At 37.9% G+C, this 22,756-nt stretch overlaps 1 protein-coding gene across 1 annotated transcript in view; it reads right to left on the bottom strand.

Moving 5' to 3' along the window:
- SPEF2 (sperm flagellar 2) overlaps positions 1-20,548 on the bottom strand; it is a 190,303-nt gene extending 169,755 nt beyond the window's left edge. The window contains exons 1-2 of the mRNA XM_011944343.1: positions 20,338-20,548; positions 9,565-9,667 (exon numbers count right to left, since the gene is read on the bottom strand). Of these exons, the coding sequence (XP_011799733.1) occupies positions 9,565-9,667; positions 20,338-20,395 (161 nt within the window). The 5' untranslated portion in view covers positions 20,396-20,548. The remainder of the gene's footprint in view (positions 1-9,564; positions 9,668-20,337) is intronic.
- Between the last annotated feature and the right edge of the window lie 2,208 nt (positions 20,549-22,756).

Here is a 22,756-nt window from a genome sequence, read left to right as displayed (position 1 = left end):
ATTAATCTGCAAAGGTGCAAGGCATAACAAAAACATATGATGTGTGTGTGGACCAGAGAAGCTTAGGTTAGGATTCTAGGTTAATGGGAAATGTGGCTGGAAAGGTGAATGAGGGTCACACTGAGAAGCACTTTATAAAGCGATGACCTTGAGAGCAACAGAGAGACCAGAACACTCAAATTTCTTAAGCTGACGGGGATATCACACCTAGAGATATGAGTGTAGAGTTTTAGCTTCATGTTGGGAAGTCTAAACAAGGTCTCTATCTGTAGAATTTACTAGGAAATGTAGGCATTCATTAATTTAAAAAAACATTGACTGAAAGTTAAATATGCACCAGGCTTCTGTTAAGCCCTAGAGATATAAAGAAAAATAACCTAACACCCCTAACTTCATGGTGTTTTGTGCAATGTGAAAGAAATACAGATGAAGAAACTGACAACAAAGTGATCAGTGTTATAAAAATTAAATGTGTAGGCTGAGTTTCTAACTTTCATAAAGTGATAGCAACAACAAAAGGATTGGACATCTGGTTATGTGCAAGTCATAACACATCAATCTATATGTATAAGAACTCCTGAGAAATCACAAAAAAGAAAAGGAGGGCATAGACACTGACCTACCTACCCTGGCATTCTTATACCTTGGAGGCTAATCCAGCTTCTATTGGTGGCAGCAAAGCTAGGAACAGAGGGAGCGAACGGCTGAGAGGTCCGGCAGAGTGGGTAGCTGGGGCTAACAACAAATTTATATGCCATGCCCTTGAGGAAGAGATGTGTAATAGGAGATGTAGGTATGGGTTAGGATGTTACCCTGTACACCAGAAGGTCAAGAAATTGGATGGGATTAGCAAACCAGGGTTTATTTGGTATGACAGTATAGTTCTAATCTATGGCTTCTTTTGTGTCATACAGTTACTATATGTACAACTAGGATAATCTACATTATGAAAGAATAATTCCTCTAGCATGGAAATATCAGAGATTCTTTTGCTCAGAAGTCTCATAACACAGGTGCAGCTTCATAAAGGCCTATCATTTCAGACAAACAAAAATAAGAAGTACTTGAGCGGGAAGCATCAGGTTAAAATAATATGGATTTGAAGTAGATCTTCATAAATGGCAGAATGAGAACCTCCAAAAATCTGGTCCTCCTTAAAGACAAAAATAAAACTGACAAAAAATTGTAAAAATCAACTTTTTCATAACTCTGGAAATTAGCTAAAGGCTTGCAACAACTCAAGGAGCATTTATTTAAGAAAAATTGCTTAATAGTGGTAAGGACAGAGAGCTTTTGTCATTTTAGCTTGCTCCATGTCCATACACCTCTCCCTAGCTCCATGGCGGCTGTGAAAACCAGCAGCAGACTTACAACCATCGCAGCCATAAAAACCAGCAGTTTAGCAGTCATCAAAGCAGCAGACAGATTTGAAGTGCCTCTGAAGTCCTGTCTACAGAGTGTTGCTTTTTTTTTTTTTTTTTTTTTATGAGACAGAGTCTCACTCTGTCACCTAGGCTGGAGTGCAATAGCATAATCTTAGCTCATTGCAACCTCCATCTCTCAGGTTCAAGAGATTCTCCTGCCTCAGCCTCCCGAGTAGCTGGGATTAAAGGTGCCCACCACCACGCCCAGCTAATTTTTTGGTATTTTTTTTATCAGAGACAGGGTTTCACCATGTTGGCCAGGCTGGTCTCAAACTCCTGACCTCAGGTGATCCACTTGCCTTGGCCTCCCAAAGTGTTAGGATTATAGGCATGAGCCACCACACCCAGTCCAGAGTGTTGCTGTTTAACTACCCAGTAGTGTTGTGAAAATCCCCATTTTCACGCCTTGTCATTATTTGACCTAATAGAGCTTACTCACTGAAAAAAGTCCTATCCCAAGGGTGTTAGGAAAAAACAATCATAGCAATTATTTATAATCACAGTTACCTGAGACAGTAAAACCAGTTGGAACAAAGAAGAGCCTGGCCAAAAACTTAAAAGGAAGACCTATGAATGAGATGTCTGTTAGGGACTCTGAGGCCATATGCATGTGTAGGAATGTATGGATGCCTAGGAAAGACATGAGGAGGTCCAAATCTCTCACCTTTGGCTGACTTTGAGATGTTGCACAAGCAGGAAGTAAAGGCTAAGGGAAAGTTGTAAACTGCCAGAGCATTGAAAACATGCCATAATCCACTCATAGAGTTTCTTAGCAAAGGAAAATATATCGGTCCAAGGTGTTAAAAGAAATCTCTGTTCAATTGCTGACCACTAAGCAAATCAACTAAAGACTTCAGGTGCAGTATACAAGAGGGAATACAGACTTCACAGAATTAGTCCAGGAGAGTTACTAAACAAACAAACAAACAAACAAAAAGCAGAAGCAGCAGCAACAACAACAAACTCTGGGAATATGTAATAGTCTGAATTGACACATTATATTATTTTAAATGTCCAATTTTCAAAAATCATGAGACACACAAAGAAACAAGAAAGTATGACCTATACACAAGGAAAAAAAAGGTGAATAGAAACTCTGTGGGGAAGTCTTGGACAAAGACCTTCAATGACCTATTATAAATATGTTAAAGAAAGGAAAATAAACTATGTTTATAAACCCTTTTCCTGTATAGAAAAAAAAAAAGTGCAGCTCACTGCCAGTGCTCATTTAATTTTACATAAACACATTCTATGAGGCTGAAGCAAATCTGACTAATTTTCAATGTGAAAATAAAATATAAAGACTGTTCTTGGAATTATTTCTAAACAGAACAAACACCAGAATCATCAGAATCATGTATTTTGGAAAAATTGGGTTCACCAAATAAATATTTGGCCAACAACTGTCGGAGAACGATGCTAACATTATACATAGGAATGCTATGTTTTCTAGGATTTGACATTTTTGGTGATTGATAAATACTACATTTTGTAAATGGAAATACTACTGCTAAAAATGGAATCCTGTAAATAGAATGATGCCTTTTGTTTCTAAAGTCAAAATACTACAGCAATGCAAAAACAATAATAAAAGCAAGATATTTCATGGTAAAGTTATCTCAGGGTAAATGCTGCACCTGCAAGCACTGCCAGCTAGTGCTCTCAGGGTAAATGGGAAAATGGTTAAAGTTAAAATAAAGTATGAGAACACTGTTTCAACAAAAAGAGAGTATCAATAAAGAAACAGAAATTATAAAATTAGGAACACAGTGAAATTTTGAAGTTGAGAAGTACAACTGAAACAAAAACATTCACAATAATAGTTCCACAGTAAACTAGAGTTGGCAGAGGAAAGAATCTGAGATCTGAGAACCCAAAGATAGGTCAACTAAAACTATTCAGGGAAGGAAAAAAAAAGCATGAAGAAAAATGACCAGAACCTCAAAGCACATACATCCACTCTAATCATGAGAAAAACATCAGAGAAATTCCACCTGAGGGAAAATCACTTCACTAGTACGCTTCAAAACTGTCAAGATCATCGAAAATAAGAAAAGTCTGTCTGAGAAAGTATCACATTCAAGAAGAGCCTAAGGAGATATGATATGATATGCTGGATGGGATCCTGGAACAAGAAAGACATTAGGTAAAAAATTTTTAAAAAAATCTAAATAGCATATAGATTTTATTTGATAATAATATATAAATATTGGCTCATTAATTGTAACAAATGTACCACACCAATGTAAGATGCTAGCAACAGGTACGAATAGATATGTACAATATAGGAAATCTCTGTATTATGTCAATAATTTTTCTGTAAATCTAAAACTGTTCTGTAACAAAAAGTTTATTTAATAATGAACAAAGTCTCAGAGACCTACAGGACATTACCAAGCATACCAATATATACATAATTGGAGAATGATATGGGAGAGAGAAAGAAAGGGGGCAAAAATAATCTTTGGAGAAATAGTGGCCAAAATTTCACAAATGTGATGAAAGATACGGATCCACACATCCAAGAAGCTCAATGAACTGCAGTAGGTTAGTCACAAAGATGTCTACACCTAGACATGTTATAGTCAAACTGTTGAAAGACAAAGACAGAGAGAATCTTAAAAGCATCAAGAGAAAAATAAGTCATCAAATACAAGAGTTTCTCTATAAAATAAACAGCTGACTTATCAGAAATTAGGGAGGCCAGAAGGTAGCTGGTTGACATGGTCACAGTGCTGAAAAAGAAAAACTGCAAATCAAGAATTCTATGACTGGTAAAAATATGTATCAAAACTGAAGGATAAACAAAAACTAAGATAACTCATTGTTAACATACCTGCCCTATAAGAAATACTAAAGGGAATCTTTAAGTCCTAAATGAAAGGACAATATACAGTAACTCAAATCACATGAATAAATTTTAAAGCATGTCAGTAGAAGTAACTACATAGAGTAACATAAAAAATAGTTTAAATATATTTTTGTTTGTAACTATTTTCTTCTCCTTATCTGATTTACAAGTTTAAGTGCATACAGCAATAATTATAAAACTGACTTGATGGGTTTAAGATGTAATTTGTAGGACAACGATAGCATAAAAAAAGGAGGAGACAATTGAGCTACACTGGAGCAAATTTTTTTCTATACAAATGAAATTAAAGTAGTATTAATCTGAATAGTTTGATTTAAATTAAAATATTAATTGTAATCTTCATGAAAACCACTAAGAAAACGACACAAAAAATACAGTAAAGGAAACAATAAGGGAATTAAAATGGTATTAGAAAATATCTAACACAAAAGAAGGCAGTAGTAGAGCAGTAAAAAAGACATAAAACATATACACAAATATCAAAATTGCACTCAAATCCTCTTCCATAATTATATTGTAAATAAATGGATTAAATAACTACAATTACAAAGAGGCAATTGGCAGAATAGATATACAATCCAATCGTATGCTTTCCACAAGAAAATACACTTTAGATTCAAATACACACATTTATTGAAAGTAAAAGAATGGAAAAACATATATCAAGCAAATAATAACCAAAACAGGACTAGAGTGACTATAGTATCAGGCAAAATTGACTTTAAGGAAAAAAAAAAGTATTACTTGATACTAAGAATATTTTATATTGTTAAAAAGGTCAATCCCTCAAGAAGACATAACAATTATAAACATATACGCATCTAACAATGGAGCCACAAAATACATGGAGCAAAAACTGAAAGAATTAGAGGGAGAAATAGACAATTCAACAAGAATAATTTGAGACTTTGGCTCCAACTTTCAATAATGGATACAGCAACCAGATAGTAGAGCAGTAAGGAAATGTAAGACCTGGATAACACTATAAACCAACTGGACCTCACAGATATCTATAAACACTCTATTGAACAATAATAGAATATACATTCTTTTCAAGTACATATGAAACATTTTCAAAAAGAGAATATATGTTAGACCATTTTTAAAAACAGCTTCAATAAGTATTGCAGCTCTTTTATAATTTGTCTAGCTGGTTTTATAGGTTTTACCAGAAACCTCCCACCAAAAAAAAATTTCATTAATTTTAAAGAGATTGAAATACCCATGTTGTCCAATGACAGTGTAATTAAATTAGAAATAAGTAACACAGCAAATTTGGAAGATTCAAAATTATGCGGAAATTAAATAACATCATCCTAAATAATAAAGAATCAAAGAAGAAATCACAAGGGAAATTAGAATATTATTTGAGATAAATAAAGATGCAAAATGACATACCAAAACTTACCTGATACAGCTAAATCAGTGCTTACAGGGAAATTTATAGCCATCAATGCAAATGTTAGAAAAGAAAATCTAAAATAAAAAAGTTAACTATCCATAACAAGAAACTACAAAAAGAAAACTAAACCCAAAACAAGCAGAAGTCCAGAAATGACAATAAGAACAGAAATAATAAAGTAGCTGATATGGTTAAGCTTTGTGTCCCCACCCAAATCTCATCTTGAACTGTAATCCCCATAATTCCTACATGTCTAAGGAGATACCTGGTAGGAGGTATAGGATTGGATCATGGAGGCTGCTTCCCCCATGCTGGTCCTGTGATAGTGAGTTAGTTCTTATGAGATCTGATAGTTTTATGAGGGGCCCTTCCCACTTTGCTACTCACTCTTCTCTCTCCTGCTGCCTTGTGAAGAAGGATGTGTTTGCTTCCTCTTCTGCCATGACTGTAAGTTTCCTGAAGCCTCCCCAGCAATGTGGAAGTGTAAGTCAATTAAACCTTTTTCCTTTATAAACTACCCAGTCTCGAGTATATATTTATAGCAGTGTGAAAATGGACTAATACAGTAACTTGGTACCGCAGAGAGTGGGGTACTACTATAAAGATAATGGAAAATGTGGAAGCGACTTTGTACCTGGGTAACAGGCAAAGGTTGGAACAGTTTGGAGGGCTCAGAAAAAAACAGGAAAATGTTGAAAAGTTTGGAATTTCTTAGAGACTTGTTGAATGGCTTTGACCAAAGTGCTGACAGTGATATGGACAATGAAGTCCAAGTTGAGGTGGTTTCACCTAAGATAGTATAGTATTTGTATATAATCTACATACATCCTTTTATATATTTTCAGTCATCTCTAGATTACTTATAATATCTAATACAATGCCTGCATATTACTTCATTCTTGTGGATTCAATGTAGTACTCAGTTTGTGACAAATACTAGTTTTGCTCTTTGGAACTCTGTGACTTTTTTTTCCCAAATATTTTTGAATTGCAAGTGGTTGAATTCATGGATGTGGAAATCATGGATACAGAGGGCCAACTATATTTGAGTTGTTTCTACTTTTTGGCTATTAGGAATAATCTGCTATGAACATTGTGTTATCACGTGGATAGGTTTTCATTTCTCTTGGGTGTATACCTACAAGTGGAATTGTTGGGTATGACAGTCTATGTTTACCTTTTGAGGCACACCTAAACAGTTTTTTTAAGTGCCTGAATTAAATTCGCACTAACATTGTATGAGGATTTTGATTTCTCCATGTCCTTATCATCACTTGTTATTGTCTATCTTTCTGCCTATAGCCATCCTAGTGGGTGTGAAGTGGTATCTCGTGATCTTGATTTGCATTTTCCTAAACACGAATTGATATGGTTTGGCTCCGTGTCCCGACCCAAATCTCAACTTGTAGCTCCCATAATTCCCACATGTTGTGGGAGGAACTCAGTGGGAGATGACTGAATCATGGGGGCAGGTCTTTCCCATGCTGTTCTCATGATAGTGAATGGGTCTCACAAGGTCTGATGGTTTTAAAAACAAGAGCTTCTTTGCACAACCTCTCTCTTTGCCTGCTGCCATCGACGTAAGATGTGGCTTGCCCCTCCTTGCCTTCCACCATGATTGTGAGGCCTCCCCATCCATGTGGAACTACAAGTCCAATAAACAACTCTCTTTTGTAAATTGCCCAGTCTTGGGTGTGTCTTTATCAGTAGTGTGAAAATGGAATAATACACTAATGATGTTGAGCATCTATTCATCTCCTTATTAGTTGTGTGTTAGCTTCTTTGGTGAAATGTCTATTCAGATCCTTTGCCTATTGTTAAATTGGATTGTCTTTTTATTATTGAGTTATAAGTGTTACTTATATATTCTAATAGCCACATGGAGATGAGGAACTTATTGGGAACTGGAATAAAGGTGATTTTGCTATACTTTAGCAAAGAGACTGGTGGCATTTTACTCCTGCCTTAGAGATCTGTGGAACTTTGAACCTAAGAGAGATGATTTAGGATTTCTGGTGGAAGAAATTTCTAAGCAGCAAAGCATTCAAGAAGTTTGCTGCAGCCGGGCGCGGTGGCTCAAGCCTGTAATCCCAGCACTTTGGGAGGCCGAGACGGGCGGATCACGAGGTCAGGAGATCGAAACCATCCTGGCTAACACGGTGAAACCCCGTCTCTACTAAAAATACAAAAAAAATTAGCCGGGCGAGGTGGCGGGCGTCTGTAGTCCCAGCTACTCAGGAGGCTGAGGCAGGAGAATGGCGTGAACCTGGGAGGTGGAGCTTGCAGTGAGCTGAGATCGGCCACTGCACTCCAGCCTGGGGGCAGAGCGAGACTCTGTCTCAAAAAAAAAAAAAAAAAAAAAAGAGAAGTTTGCTGCAGGCATGGAGCCCTCATGGAGAACCTCTGCTAGGGCAGTGTAGATGGGAAATGTGGGGTCAGAGCCCCCAAACACAGTCTCTAGTGGGGCACCACCTAGTGGAGCTATGAGAAGAGGGCAACTGTCCTCCAGAAACCAGAATGGTAGATCCACCGACAGCTTGCACCATGCACCTGGAAAATCCACATACACTCAACACCAGCCTGTGAATGCAGTCAGGAGCGTGGCTGTACCCTGAAAGTCACAGGGGCGGAGCTTTCCAAGGCCATGGGAGCTCACTTCTTGCATCAGTGTGCCCTGGATGTGAGGTATGGAGTCAAAGGAGATGATTTTGGAACTTTAAACTTTAATGGCTGCCCTATTGGGTTTTGATATCTGTAGAGGGTCCAGGAACCAATACCCCAAGAATACCAAAGGAGGATTGTATCCATCAATTGATAAATAGATAAACAAAATATGGTATGGTATATCCATATAATAGAAACTATTCAGAAAATAAATAGAAATGAAGAAATACTGATACTTGCTAACATGGGTGAACCTTGAAAACATTATCCTAAGTGAAGAAACCAGTCACAAAATGTCACAAATTGTGTGATTCCATTGATATAAAATGTGTAGAATAGGCAAATCCATAGAGACAGAAAAGTAGATTAGTAGGTCCCAGAGGTTGGGTGTTTAGATGGTGGCGATGGTTGTGAAGATACTAAATATGTGAATATATTAGGTGAATTGTGGTACATAAATTATATTTCAATATAGCCGCTAAAAACAAAAACCATTGTGAATTTTTTATTAGTAGTTAAGTTCTATTTTATATTTTTAAACCACAAATAATAATACTAATTGTCTACCCAAGGCACTATATGTTGTTTCACTTCTTCTCTTAAAAGAAGGAACAATCGATTAACAAAACCGGAAGAAATCTGGTGTAAAATGAGTCCCCTTTAGAGATGAGGTCTTGCTGCAACCACATAACAGTCTCTCCTTTGTACTCTTGAGAAAATAAAAAATGTATGTGCCAGGAAGGAACAATTTCCATATTAATGGTTCTGCTTGGGTGTTTGAGGTTTGGAAGGGATCTTATGATTAATGATTCTTTGAAGTTAACTTTGGATTTTCCAAATGCCAAAGAAATTAACTTTTCTTGAAAGTAAAGAGTAGGCCAGGAACAGAGGTGCACGCATGTAATCCCAACACTTTGGAAGGCTGAGGCAGGAGGATCACTTGAGCCCAGGGGTTCAAGACCAGCCTGGGCAACACGGCAAAACCCTGTCTATACCAAAAATACAAAAATTAGCCAGGCGTGGTGGCATGCACCTGTAGTCCCACCTATTTGGGAAGCTGAGGTAAGAGGATTGCTTGATCCCAGGAGTTCGAGGTTGCAGTGAGTTATGATCACGCTACTGCATTTCAGTCTCGGTAACAGAACAAGACTTTGTCTCAAAACAAATCAATAACAACAACAACAAAGAATAATCTCACTAACCTGCTGTCCAAAAATTCTGAAAAATCATCCTGAAGTTCAAACTTGTGTAGAACTTCTCCAAGTAGATAGCCACTGGAAAATGCCTTTGCAAATGACTTGGGACCTGAGTTTCAAAACATTGAGATAAAAACCATGAATACAATGTTGCTCATAGAGCTAATGATCCCTTTAAATATACATACACTAAAAACTACACAATTTAACTGGAATTCAAAATGCTATGAATATATTTCTAGAAATATCTTTTAATAACCAAAGGAAAAGGTTGACATTTAACATAGATATTTTACAAAGATCCCCAAATAAATATAAATCAATAATTGATGAAATACAAATTTTTGAAGGAAGAGAAAGACAATGGATAAAATTTTTTAAAAAATGCTACCAAAAAATTTGTAAATAACATTAGATCTAAAAACCAGCCTTAAAGATATTTTATAAAATTATACTCTAATACTTTAGTTGGATAACCCATGCAATCTATGATGATAGCATATTTTGGCCAAGTGAGATGCAAGCTAACTTCTTTTAAACAAAGACTTCATTTTAACCTGTAAAACAATGGAAAGTTTACTAAAGCCATTTGCACCTTCTTAAATAAAACCTCCTGAACATAATCAAACTTCTCCTTCATGGTTCAGAGGGGACACTATGGCCCAGTTATTGTCCCATGCAATCATGGAGAGATAGCCCAGAGAAAACTGACTTTGGAGCCAGAGACATCGGTCTTGGAATCCTGGCTCTGCCTCTTACTAGCTGTGTGACATTGAGCAAGCTGCTTCATCTTCCTGAGTTTCAGCCTCATGTCTAGAATAGAGATAATCATATCTATATCTGATCTCAGAGAGCCATTTAATATTAATAGCTCTCTTATGCAGTAGTGCTTGAGAATTGCTGGGTACCATGCCTGCCACATAGTAGGCACATAATGATAAGTGCAGAATTTTTTTCTTTTTCTTTTTTTGATGGAGTCTCACTGTTGCCCAGGCTGGAGTGCAGTGGCATGATCTACAATCTCTGCCTCCTAGGTTCAAGTGATTCTCCTGACTCAGCCTCCCGAGTAGCTGGCACTACAGGCGTGTGCCACCACACCCAGCTAATTTTTGTATTTTTAGTAGAGAGGGGGGTTTTACCATGTTTCCCAGGTTGGTCTCGATCTTTTGACTTCAAAATCCACCTGACTCAGCCTCCCAAAGTGCTGGGATTACAGGCATGAGCCACCAAGCCCAGCTGAGAAAAAATATTTTTTTTAAGTGTTCAATGGAATTTGCTTTAAAAAAAAAAGTTCTTAGTTTTGAGTTACTTGTATTTTTCTTATAAAGTAAAATATATAGAGTTACATGGTATTTAAGGATTATATATAAAATAAATTATATTATCATAGGCCAAAGCCATCATCTCTCAAATCACTTCAAAATCCTCCACAAATACTCAACATGCTTCTATCAGAGTCCTTTAGTCAGCATCGGTTGAAATGTTATATGTCATTCAGTATCACAAATTCATTTTTACCAGATTCTTCTATTTTACCTGTCTGACTAATAATAAGGTGGCTAGTTGACTGTGAAGAAATAACATTCCTTCATGATTTGTAGACGTGATGCTTGGTTGTGTGGTTGCAGAAAGGTGAGCTAAGTTGCTCCACAACAGCCACTGCACAGTCCTCACTCCAAAGATTACACCATATTATGATACTTTTTTTGCAAATCTGATACCAGACCACAGTTTTCCTTAAGACTTTCTTAAGATCTGTTCTCAAAACCCTTTAGACTCAGAGGAATACCCCAATCCTTAAGTTGAGTCAATACAATAATAAAAGTAGTTTAAAAAGATGTCAATGATTCCCATTGATTCTATTTATTCAGGGTGAGTTCTTGAACTGTCTAGAATTAAAATCTATTAATTATGGTTACATAATTTTTATTAGCAATAGAAAAAATAAAAGGTAGAAAACATTAAGGGGAAACAGTGCTTTTGTCTATGGATCACTTTAGCAATAAGTAAAAAGAAATGAAAGCTTTTATAAGCTCTAGGAAAATGAAAGCTTCCAATCACATAAACTTGTGTTCAGCTATAGTTCATGTGAGAACAGACACATTCCATCTATTCTTAGAGTCCACAGTCTGGCACCTATTAGTGGCGTTTAGCAAGCTTTTCCACAAACAGACCAGTTTTATCATCATTTTAAAACTATTCAGGGTAGAATGATCTCACTCTAAACCCATGATACATTCTTTCAGAGTTGATGGTTTGATGCCCTTCCTATCAGTCATATCTGTCCTTCCAAAGCTATGTCTTAATGTGAAACACTGAAGCAATTCTTGAGAAAATATAGTTAGAGAACCGTATGTCCCAAAGCTTCCAGCAGCAGAATTTGAAATCCATGGCATACCTGAGCTTTATAACTCAGCTAGATCTATTGTACCGCCTGGAACACCTTACAGCACAAGTTAAGCTTGAGCTTCACAACCTAGGCAACGACTTTTTCTGACTTTAATGCGACACCACTGGAATATCATAATGCCTTGTGATGCTACTAAAATGAGGATTGGCTTGATCTTATACCAAATGTCATCTGTTATTCAGCAAGTGTCTTCCGGCTTCATACCTCAGTAGTCTTTAAAGCAACTGAAATCCAAAGGGTTCCTTCTGCTCCAGTGGGCCAAAGTGTGCCACCTCCTCCTGTGTCACTGCAGATTTCTCCTTCCTTCACAGACTCCAAAGCTCTCGTTGCCACCACGACCCTCAATGTGCCACCCAGGGTGCTCTAGCTGTGTCTTTCACCTCTTCTGTCTGTTGCTTCCTTCTTTCTGCCTCTTCCCTTCTCTCCTCCCTAGCCTATCCCTATACTTCCCTTAGTTTTCTAAAGAGCCACTGGACCTAAAACCATTATTCATCTATGGATGTACCTGTGTCTTTCTCTTCCTACGCCATCAGGCTCTTGTCCCAGTTTTTGGCTTATTGCTTTCTGTTCAAGAGCTGTTGCTATGTTACCTTCAGGTAATCTCTTTCCCTTCCTGCTTCCCCCTGGGGTTTGCACTGTGCCTGTTGTTCACGTTGACTGAATGCTGAAAGTCTAGCCCAGGAATAACTGGGGAATACTAAATCCCTTTCCTTCATCTTCAATTTGGCTGACAAACGGTCTGTAGGAAACCATTTTCTACAAAAAGGTAGCCAGAAAAATAAAATCATTACCCATTTCCTTTGAAATGGCATGAAATATTAATAAGGCAATTATGATATGGATAAAATAGAGGTGTTTATAGTATAAAGGTTAAAGAAGGATAGTAAACACTTATGTACTTCATTATCATAGTAGTTTACAACAAATAAGCAAGTACTAAAATATCTGTCTGAAGTTTTTTATGCATAAGACACTTCAAATTTCCCATGTGCCAAATCAGCAGAAACTAGAACAATGAATGAAGAATATAGCAAATGAGAAAAGCAACAAAGGGGAAACTTGGAGAAAAAAGTTAAAAGAAAAAGAAAAAAGAACACATATAAGAAATTAGACAAGGAAAGAAAAAGCTGAAGAAAAAGTGTATACACTAGGACTAATAGATTAAAACGTATAAAATAAGAAGACAGGGCCGGACCCGGTGGCTCATGCCTGTAATCCCAGCACTTAGGCTGAGGTGGGCGGATCACGCAGTCAGAAGTTTGACACCACCTGGCCAATATGGCAAAACCCTGTCTCTACTAAAAATACAAAAAGTAGCTGGGCATGGTGGCATGTGCCTGTAGCCCCAGCTACTTAGGTGGCTGAAGCAGGGGAATTGCTTCAACCTGGGAGATGGAGGTTGCAGTGAGCCGAGATTGTGCCACTGCACTCCAGCCTGGTGACAGAGCAAGACTCCATGTCAAAAAATAAAAGAAGATAGATAAGAAGCCAGAAAGAGACAGACTAAGAGACAAAGGTGATAGGGAGAGAGAGAAACAGTGAGGAAAAAAGAAAAGGAAAGAAAACGCTTTTTTTTTTCTGTTTGGTTTGTCATGTTCTTCCTCCCACAAATGTCACTGAATACTATGACTAATTTCAGGATGCCCACCTCTATAAAGTAATTTGCATTAACAATTGAAATTTTGCATGGGGAAAAAGAGGCAGGGTGACTCCAGAACAAGCAACAATGAAAGAATATGATAAGTAAATAAACCATGGGAGCCCAGTGACAATCTTCATCCTAAACCCAAAATTACCTACATCTGGGATTAAAATTATTTAGCAGCAACTCAACCCTGCCTCTAATCTTCCAAGCCACATGCCTGGTCCCCATCACTAAAGTTTCCTTTTGGAATAAATCTTTGATGCGGGCTTCTGTGATAGGTCTATGTTAGGCTGGGACAGCAGGTGAAACGATCTATGTGCCTTTCCATCAAAATGGCCCTTAGCCAGCTGGAGGAAGCACAGAAAGCCATCCACATTCCACATGGTGATAAGGAGAACACAGGTTCTGGAGAAAGATTCTCTGTTAGACTCGTGGCTCATTTACAAGCTGCTTCACCTTGGACAACTATGTAGCCACAGTTTCTCATCTGTGAAAATGAGAGAGTGATGGGCACTACCTTGTAAGAGTAGTTTTGAGAATTAAATCTTGTATGTAAAATGCTTAGCACACTGCCTGGTCCACAGTGAAAGTTCAGTGATTATTTTTATTGTTATTATTACTGTCTTCTAATTTAAGAAAACAGGTCATATTAATTATACAAACTGTGAATAACAGATCCTTAATGATTACAGTACAAACATGCTTATTTAAAACACAATTCAGTACTCAGAAAGCAAATATTTGGCAATTCCTGGCATTCGTATACAGGTCCACACTTTAGGCCAGATAGGCTATAACTCCCCCACTGGTCTGGGGAAGCACCTGTACTTAAACACAGTCTATTGATACAGCAAAATATTTAAATACTCATATCCAGTGAAATAAATAAGGACTAGACAGCCTCATGGCATTTCTGGTCAGGTTTTGCTGCCAAATGAGTAATGTACAAAGTTGCAGTTTTCAGAGATTTTTGGATTTTAGAATTTTTGAGGTAAAGAACTGCAGACCCATACCATTTTACGCTCTGTGGCCTTTACTCCTCCTTTACTAGAGTAGGAAAGATCTAGCCTGCACTATCAACTACATTTTAAAAGCCAAGCAAATTTACTCCCATTTGAGATAAAACAAACAAACAAACAAAAAACCCTGCTGAAGGCTTGGACCTGGCATGGCCCTATCAGGCTGTGGTGTTCCTAGAAACTGGCTGGGTGCTCACAGCTAGGCCTTGGCATTCTCTTGCTGAACATAACCAATTTCACAGCACACCAACATCAGACTCTGTGACACTGATGGAGCAAAACAAAACCAAAATCCCTCTGTAATCACGTCTGAGCTCAGACCAAAACAAGAATATTGTTCAAAACACAAAAATAACCAAGTATGTCCCTATTGCGGCAAGAATGATTGCTGCTTCTCTACTAATTATAGCTTTGCTTTGATCATTTTTCTCACCTTCTAGATAAGATTTATTAAGATACCTAAATCATAAAATTGCCTATGCTTCTGGACAGGATTTCATTCACAGCAAGGCACCACTTCCTGGAACCCTCCTCAAAAACACCTAACACAAGCCCAAGTCATTTCTAGCACCTTCTTACTGAGATTCCCCGCAGTCCTCATGGTATATGTTCTCTCTTGTTACAACAAATCTATAAATCTAACTTTGTGCCAACTACAGATGTGTGCTGTGATCTTCGGCAGGGGATACTGATGTTTTCTTTCCTTTAGTCAGAATAGGATGCTCAGTCTTCACAGTTTTATCCTTTGAAGGCTTTGTCATAATTCCTGAGATTTACTATCTGAAACTAAATCTCAATTGCTATATTATAACCCTTTTTAATTGTGAAAATACTGAGCATCAGTCTTTTCTTGGAACTCTATTTCTTAAAATTTTTGCTTTGATTTACACAATAGCCTTCTGCTACTAGACTTGCTGTATTAATTTTTAGTCAATGATAGCCAAGTTTTAATCAAGAAAAATGCTGCAATGCTAGCCAGGAAGTATCAAAATCTGTTGCTTTACATCAGAAGCAGTATATTTTCTAATGATTCTGAGAGTTTATGAGAAAATGTGTAAGGTTTAGACTCCAGGTTTAAAGAAGACAAGAACTAAAAGGCAGCAGGCCCAGAATCTCCTGCTAACTTGCTACTACCTAGGTGCATAATCCTAAACAATGCTCTTAACACATCTGATTAGATTTCCTCATTTGCTAAAGAATTAAATGATGTCCAAGATTATTTTTCAGATCTAAAGTTATATGATTCTGTAATGTGGTAAGGTTACCACAATACATTATGAACTTTTATTTTATTTTATTGCATAAAAATAAATATTCAATGGGATGTTTTGATAGCTCTATCTCTTCTTAAAATAAAATATGATCCTTCTGAAAATGTTAGGACAAAAGAACAAATCAAGAAAGTATCATTAATGCAGGAGAGGATGCCCCTAAAATTTAGGACAAAGAGTAGAAAATACTACTCTCCAAAACAAATGCTACTAAGGTTTAATATAAAAGGACAAGATTAATCATCTGTGGAAACCCATTTGGAAAAAAAACCCAAACCCAATTAACAAGGAGCACAGATTGTCTCTTAAAACTCACAAAAATTTATCTATTTAATTTTTTGATATATCATGTAAGCAATGATTAATATATCCCAATATATTAATTAACCTTATTTAAAATAGGAATATGCCCTAACAGTAGAATAATTCACAACTATTGTAATTTCAGAAGCTTTTGGTAGTAGAAGTAACATTGGAAAATACTATTGAACAATGTGGCTTCCCTAAGTACTGTAAGTCAGAGGGGCAGGAATTATGACTCTAATCTAATCTAATTTCACCTGTCACTGCTATCTAGATGCAATATCTCTAGATCAGAAAAAGTAAAACACAGCACACATTAGCTTTGACTGCCCCTCCAACAACGGAACCATTATTTAGCCTCACAAGGCAGCAAATGCACAGGCTCGGCATTCTCTCCTGTTTCTTTGTCCCAACAAGCAACGATGGACTGGGCCACTTCTGAACAAACACTAATTCATCCACCTTTGCCACTTAACCATTTAGGAATTAGGTTATGCTCTATGATATTATAACATGCCTAGATGGCTGAATTTTTGTATTTGTTGTGACTTCAAATGAAAAATAATCCTTATAAAAAGAGCTCAAATGAATATGTTTGAGAGAGTTACTTAAACATATATATTTATACCTAAGTTTAAAACTTTAATGTCCAATATAGGACCTAAAAGCTTAAGTTCAAATTCTAGCTCTACGGCCTACTAGCTATAAGATCTTGAACAAATTATTAAGCCCTCTCCTCCTCCTGACTCACCTGAACATCCAGGGCAACACCTCTTCGGGTTGTTTTTAAGATTAAATAAGAGAATACATGTAAAGAACATAGAACAGGGTATGGTATACCTACATAAATGCTCAATAAGGGATAACTTTCATTATTTATTATTCTTTCATTTGTAGACTTCATTTGAACTCCATATAACTGTTCCACAAGCTCCCACAATACTTTATTATAATACGCTTACTACATTTCAACTAAGCTATTAAACCTCTTTTTCTCCTATTTTGTCATGTGATGTTCAGTTTCTTTTGATTTTTTTATCTTTAATGCTCTATTGAATTTTCCGTTCAAATTACAAAGGCAATATAAGCAACAAGCCAGATAACAGAGATGTATAAAGAAAAGCTAGCAATCTCCCACTTCCCCAGGGTAATCCCTATAACACACTTGTTTATATCCTTCTACATTTTCCTCTATTCTTACGCAAACCATAATATGAAGACTCATGTGTATGTCAATAGTCCACTATATGTCTTTCCATACTTTTCTTCATGTTCATATAAATGTCCATATTCATAAGTGTGTGTTTCCTAATTGGTACAAATATATAACTATACTAGTCACAGTAAGCTCTAACTTTTGGTTTTTACTTGACAAAAATACATAAATATCCTTTAGGCCTAAAGTTATAGCAGTTAACTCATTCTTTGTAACAACTGCATAACAATTCATAGTATGAATAAAGCACCATTTATCCAAGCATTACATTTCTGAAGGATACTCAGATTGTTTCCAATTTTTATTTTTGCCCCTGTAATTCATGTAGCAATAAACATCCTTGTTCAAATATCCTTATACGTTGGTGCTTTTATTTTTATTTGATAGATGCAGAGAAATGAGATTTAGAATTTATGTCCAAAGTGCTATTTTAAATGCTTTACATTTAATATCCCATTTAATCTTGATACAACCAGATGAGGTATCATTATTATGGTTGTTTTAAAGTATGATGAAATTTAGGCAAATAACTTGTCCAAAAGATTTCCAAGCAGTCTAACCTCCAAGTTCTTGCTCTTTACATTTCCCTTACCCAGAAATTGCCTGATTACTTTCCCCAGAGGTTGCACCCACTCACAGTCCTTCCATGATAGATTCTACTAACCATCCAAAGCCTTCTGCTGTGCACCACAGAACAGTTTATCTGGTGATGGGACAGCAGCAGTAGGAAATGTGCTTCCTTGGGTGCACAAATCCTAGCTTGTTGGCTTACAAACACAGTTAAGTGTGTTCCCTACAGTCCAAAGGCCTTTTACAATGTGGAATCTGGTTACCTCCTCGAGGACTCTCTAGGTCTATCTCTCTTATAGTAGTTGAGATAAAAAAAAAGATTAATACATTTGCTAGTAAATGGAAAGCAGGACACTCCATTAGAACGGGGTGTCTCTGCTAGCTTCCAGATCTATACTTCAGGAAAGCAGATGCCAGGAATTTTCCATTCATAGGCTAAATGTTGTCAAAATTCTTACTTAGTCTTCAGTCTTTTCATGTTTACAGAATGAAGTCATTCTTTCTCCATCTCTCAAAACCAAAATTTCCAAAACTAATTAAAATTATAATGGCATCTACTGTTTTTATTTTATGTATCTTTATTAATTTCATTTATTTCTCCTAAAAGTATTTCAAAATGTTGCAATAGAGTCCTGGGAACTTCAGCAAAGGGTGGTTTTTGTTTTGTTTTGTTTTGTTTTGTTTTTTGTTTGTTTTTTGAGACAGAGTCTTGCAGCGTTTGTTTTCTGAGACAGAGTCTTGCTGGAGTGCAGTGGCGCGATCTCGACTCTCTGCAACCTTTGCCTCCCGGGTTCAAGCGATTCTCCTGCCTCAGCTTCCCAAGTAGCTGGGACTACAGGCACCCGCCACCATGCCCAGCTAATTGTTGTATTTTTAGCAGAGACAGGATTTCACTATGTTAGCCAGGCTGGTCTCGAACTCCTGACCTCATGATCCGCCTGCCTCAGTCTCACAAAGGGCTAGGATTACAGGCATGAGCCACAGTGCCCAGCCCGGGTGTGGTTTTTACTAATAAAATAAATGAACTAAATTAAACTAAGCAATATGTATCTGCTTTTCCTTTAGAAGAGTACAACTTAAGGGCATGATATTTTATTTTGGCTCCTATGGTGAGACAGGAATAAGAAACAATAAATGCTAAATACTGTACCCAGTCCATCATATTTTAGCAAATAAACAGTTGGAGACACAATGGGATAATTATAGAATACCAGGAAAGAATTTATGGCTGTTCATAGGGAGTGTGTACATTGTCATTTGACAAAGAAAGAGTCTGATGTTTATGCCTCAAGAAATGCAACAGGAGAGGCTCTGTGTTAAAGATCCTCATGCTGAGAGTATTAATAACTACTTTGCACCCACAGAAACACTACCGATCTAGCCACTTCTGTGGATAACCTAAGGTTGAACTGGCCCACTGCCTCTCTGGTAGCAAGCTGGTGTTAGGCAAGTTCTTCTGGGAAAATGGACTGAAATGACTTTCTGAAAACCTCTTCCCTTAAGAAAAAAAATAAAAAATAAAACAACAACAACAACTGAAAAATGAACTCCTACTGAAGAATTACCAGGCAGTCAAGGAAGCTGCCAGCATGTAAAATTGCCTCTGCGGTTGTCAGACTTGGAAACTTTGGGTGGCAACTGCATGGTTAGGATAAAATTAGGTTGGTGAATAAGGTCAGCTTTGGGCAAGAGCCAATAGTGACCAGAAATAGCTAAAGTTTGTGATTTGGGGCTTAAAATTTACTAAAATTTGTAAATGTTAACGTATTCTACATTAACTTATTTTACACCCACCCTCCCCTGCTGGTCAGTTAAGTATGGAAAGCATTATTGGGTCCATTTTATAGAGAAGGAAACACATTCAGAGAAGGTATTGTAACTTGTCCAGGAGCTTCATATTTCATCGACTAGCCAGCAAGCACACCATGCTTCTGCTTCTGGTGATGTGAAGGAGGCATCGTTAGGGTCAGACTACAGAGACAGAGTTCAGCAAAGTTTCCTCTCCACAGAAGCAAAAGAGACCTTCCTAAACCCGCTGATTGCCCAGAACCACATCACAAGTCAAAATGCCTGCGGATTGGGCCCACCGTGACAAGGGTAACTCGAGAGTGGCAGAGTGGGGACGTGACAAGGCCTTGCCCTGGCTGGGGTGAGCTGTAGGCAGGTGGCGGGACGGACCTGGGGCACTACCTAGCAGAGTTGCTCACTGTCGGGTGCTGCCGGCTCCGCAGGTGCCCCACCTGCGCAGCTCGCGCCTCGCCCGCCACCTTCCCTGAGTGCTCTGAGCTGCAGGCTCTGCGCCCCGCTAGCCCCTCAGCCGCTCGCCCCTGGCTATGGTCACTCACTCACGGTCCGGGACACCTTCAACTCCTTGTTGAGCCACTGGCATAGGATCTCCGACATGGTTCAGCCGGTGCCTCAGACCGCAGGCGGGTGCTAAGACACTCGCCGGGAACCAAGCCCGCCCGCCCGCGTCCTCCTGTTGCCAAAGGCAACCCTTTGCTAAGGAAGCGTATCCAGGCTGGAACTAGACGAAAGACATAGAGAAGAGGGGACGCCAGGGCTCAGCCGCAGAGGACAGAAAATCGTGTTCCGCCCCCTGCTGGCGGGTAAGACCTGAGCGTGTGCCAGCGCAGGAGGAGGCAGTGGGGGCAGCCTGTGAGAGAAATTAGGGAGCAGTGGGTGTGGGCAGGGGCGAGGCGGGAACACTTAGGGACACAGCAGGGGCTTCTTAGGTGAGCAGAAAGAAAAACGAGAGTCTCCGCAGGACTCCGTGGCTCACGCCAATAATCCTACCACTTTGTAGAGGGTGTGGCACTCGCTTGACCCTGGGAGTTCAAGACCAGCCTGGGCAAGGTAGCAGAAACCTTTTCTTTCTGTGAGAAATTAAGCGGGCGTGGTGGCCTGCGCCTGTGGTTCAGCTGTTTAGGATGCTGATGTGGAAGGATCAACCCAGGAGGCAGAGTTTACAGCGAACCGAGATCAAGCCACCGCACTCCAGCCTGGGCAACAGAAGGAGACTCTGTCTCAAAAAAAAAGAAAAAAGAAAAAAGAAGAACAAGAAGGAGAAGGAGAGGGAGAGGAAGAAGAGGAGGAGGAGGGGGGAAAGGAGGAACAGGAAGAAGAGAAGAAAGGAGAAGGAGAAGAAAAAGGAGGAGAACGAGGAGAGATCAAAGAAGAGGAAGAAAAAGAAAAAAGAAGAGGAAGAAGAAGAAGGATATTTGGGATATCCATCACCTTGAGTATTTATCATTTATATACTTTGGTAACATTTCAAATCTTCTCTTCCAGCTATTTTGAAATATACAATGTATCATCGCTAACTATAGTCACCCCAGTTGCTAGATAACATTAGACCCTATTTCTTCCATCTAACTGTAAGTTTGTACCCATTCACCAGCCTCTCTTCATTTCCCCTTCTCACCATCACATCCTTTCCAGCCTCTGGTACTGATAATTTTGTTCTCTATCTCCAGGAGATCCACTTTTTTAGCTACCACATATGAGTAAGAACATGCAGTATTTGTCTTTCTGTTGCCTGGCCTATTTCACTGAACATAATGGCCTCCAGTTCCATGTATGTTGCTGCAAATGACCTGTTTTCATTTTTTTCCATAGACAAATGGTATTCCATTATGTATATATACATTTAAGTCTTTAATCCATCTTGAGTTGATATTTGCTTGTGGTGAGAAATACTTTTCAGCTTTTCTCTTCTGCATATGGATAGCCAATTTATCCAGCACCATTTATTGAAGAGGGTGTTCTTTCAAAATAGTTCTTCGTGCTTCTGTTGAAAATCAGTTGTCTGTAAGTATGTGGATTTATTTCTGGGTTCTCTATTCAGTTATGTTGTTCTTTGTGTCTATTTTTATACCACTACCAAGCTGTTTTGATTACTATAGCCTTGTAGTATAATTTGAAGTCAAATATTTTGCTGTTTCCAGCTTATGCTGTATTAATTACTATAGCCTTGTAATATAATTTAAAGTCAGATACTGTGCTGTTTCCAGCTTTATTCTTTATGCTTAGGATTGCTTTGGCTATATGGGCTCTTTATTGGTTCCATAGGAATTTTAGGATTGTTTTTGCTATTTCTGTGAAAATAATATTGGTATTTTTATAGGAATTGAATCAAATCTATAGATTGTCTTAGGTAACATGATCATTTTATTGATATTAATTCTTCCAATTCATGAACATGAGGTGCCTTTCCATTTGTTTGTGTCCTCTTCAATTTCTGTCATCAGTGTTTTGCAGTTGTTCTTGTAGGGTCTTTCATTGCCTTGGTTAAATTTATTCCTAGGTATATATTTGTACTGTACGAATTGTAAATGAAATTGCTTTATTTTTATTTATTCATTCATTCATTGGTAGAGATGAGTTCTCTCTATGTTGCACAGGCTAGTCTTGAACTCCTGGGCTCAAGCAATCCTCTGCCTTGGCCTCCTAAAGACTTGGGACTACAGGTTTGAGCCACTGCATCTGGCCTTGATTTATTTTTCAGCTATTTCAGCATTAGTGTACAGAAATGCTACTGATTTTTGTATGTTCATTTTGTATCCTGTTACTTTATTGAATTTGCTTATCAGCTATAAAAGCTATTTGGTGGTTTTTAAATTTTTCTAAATATAAGATTATGTCATTTACAAAAAGGGACTATCTTCCAACTTAAGTATGTTTTCTTTCTTTCTCTTGCCTAATTTATTTGGCTAGGACTTTCAGTTCTCTCTTGAATAAGAGTAGTGAAAGTGGGCACCCTTG

Source organism: Colobus angolensis, unplaced genomic scaffold, assembly GCF_000951035.1.
Source record: "Colobus angolensis palliatus isolate OR3802 unplaced genomic scaffold, Cang.pa_1.0 Scaffold230, whole genome shotgun sequence".
In the NCBI taxonomy this organism is placed as follows: domain Eukaryota; kingdom Metazoa; phylum Chordata; class Mammalia; order Primates; family Cercopithecidae; genus Colobus; species Colobus angolensis.
The sequence above is the reverse complement of the archived record's forward strand: the minus strand, read 5'-3'. Positions and strand labels throughout refer to the sequence as shown.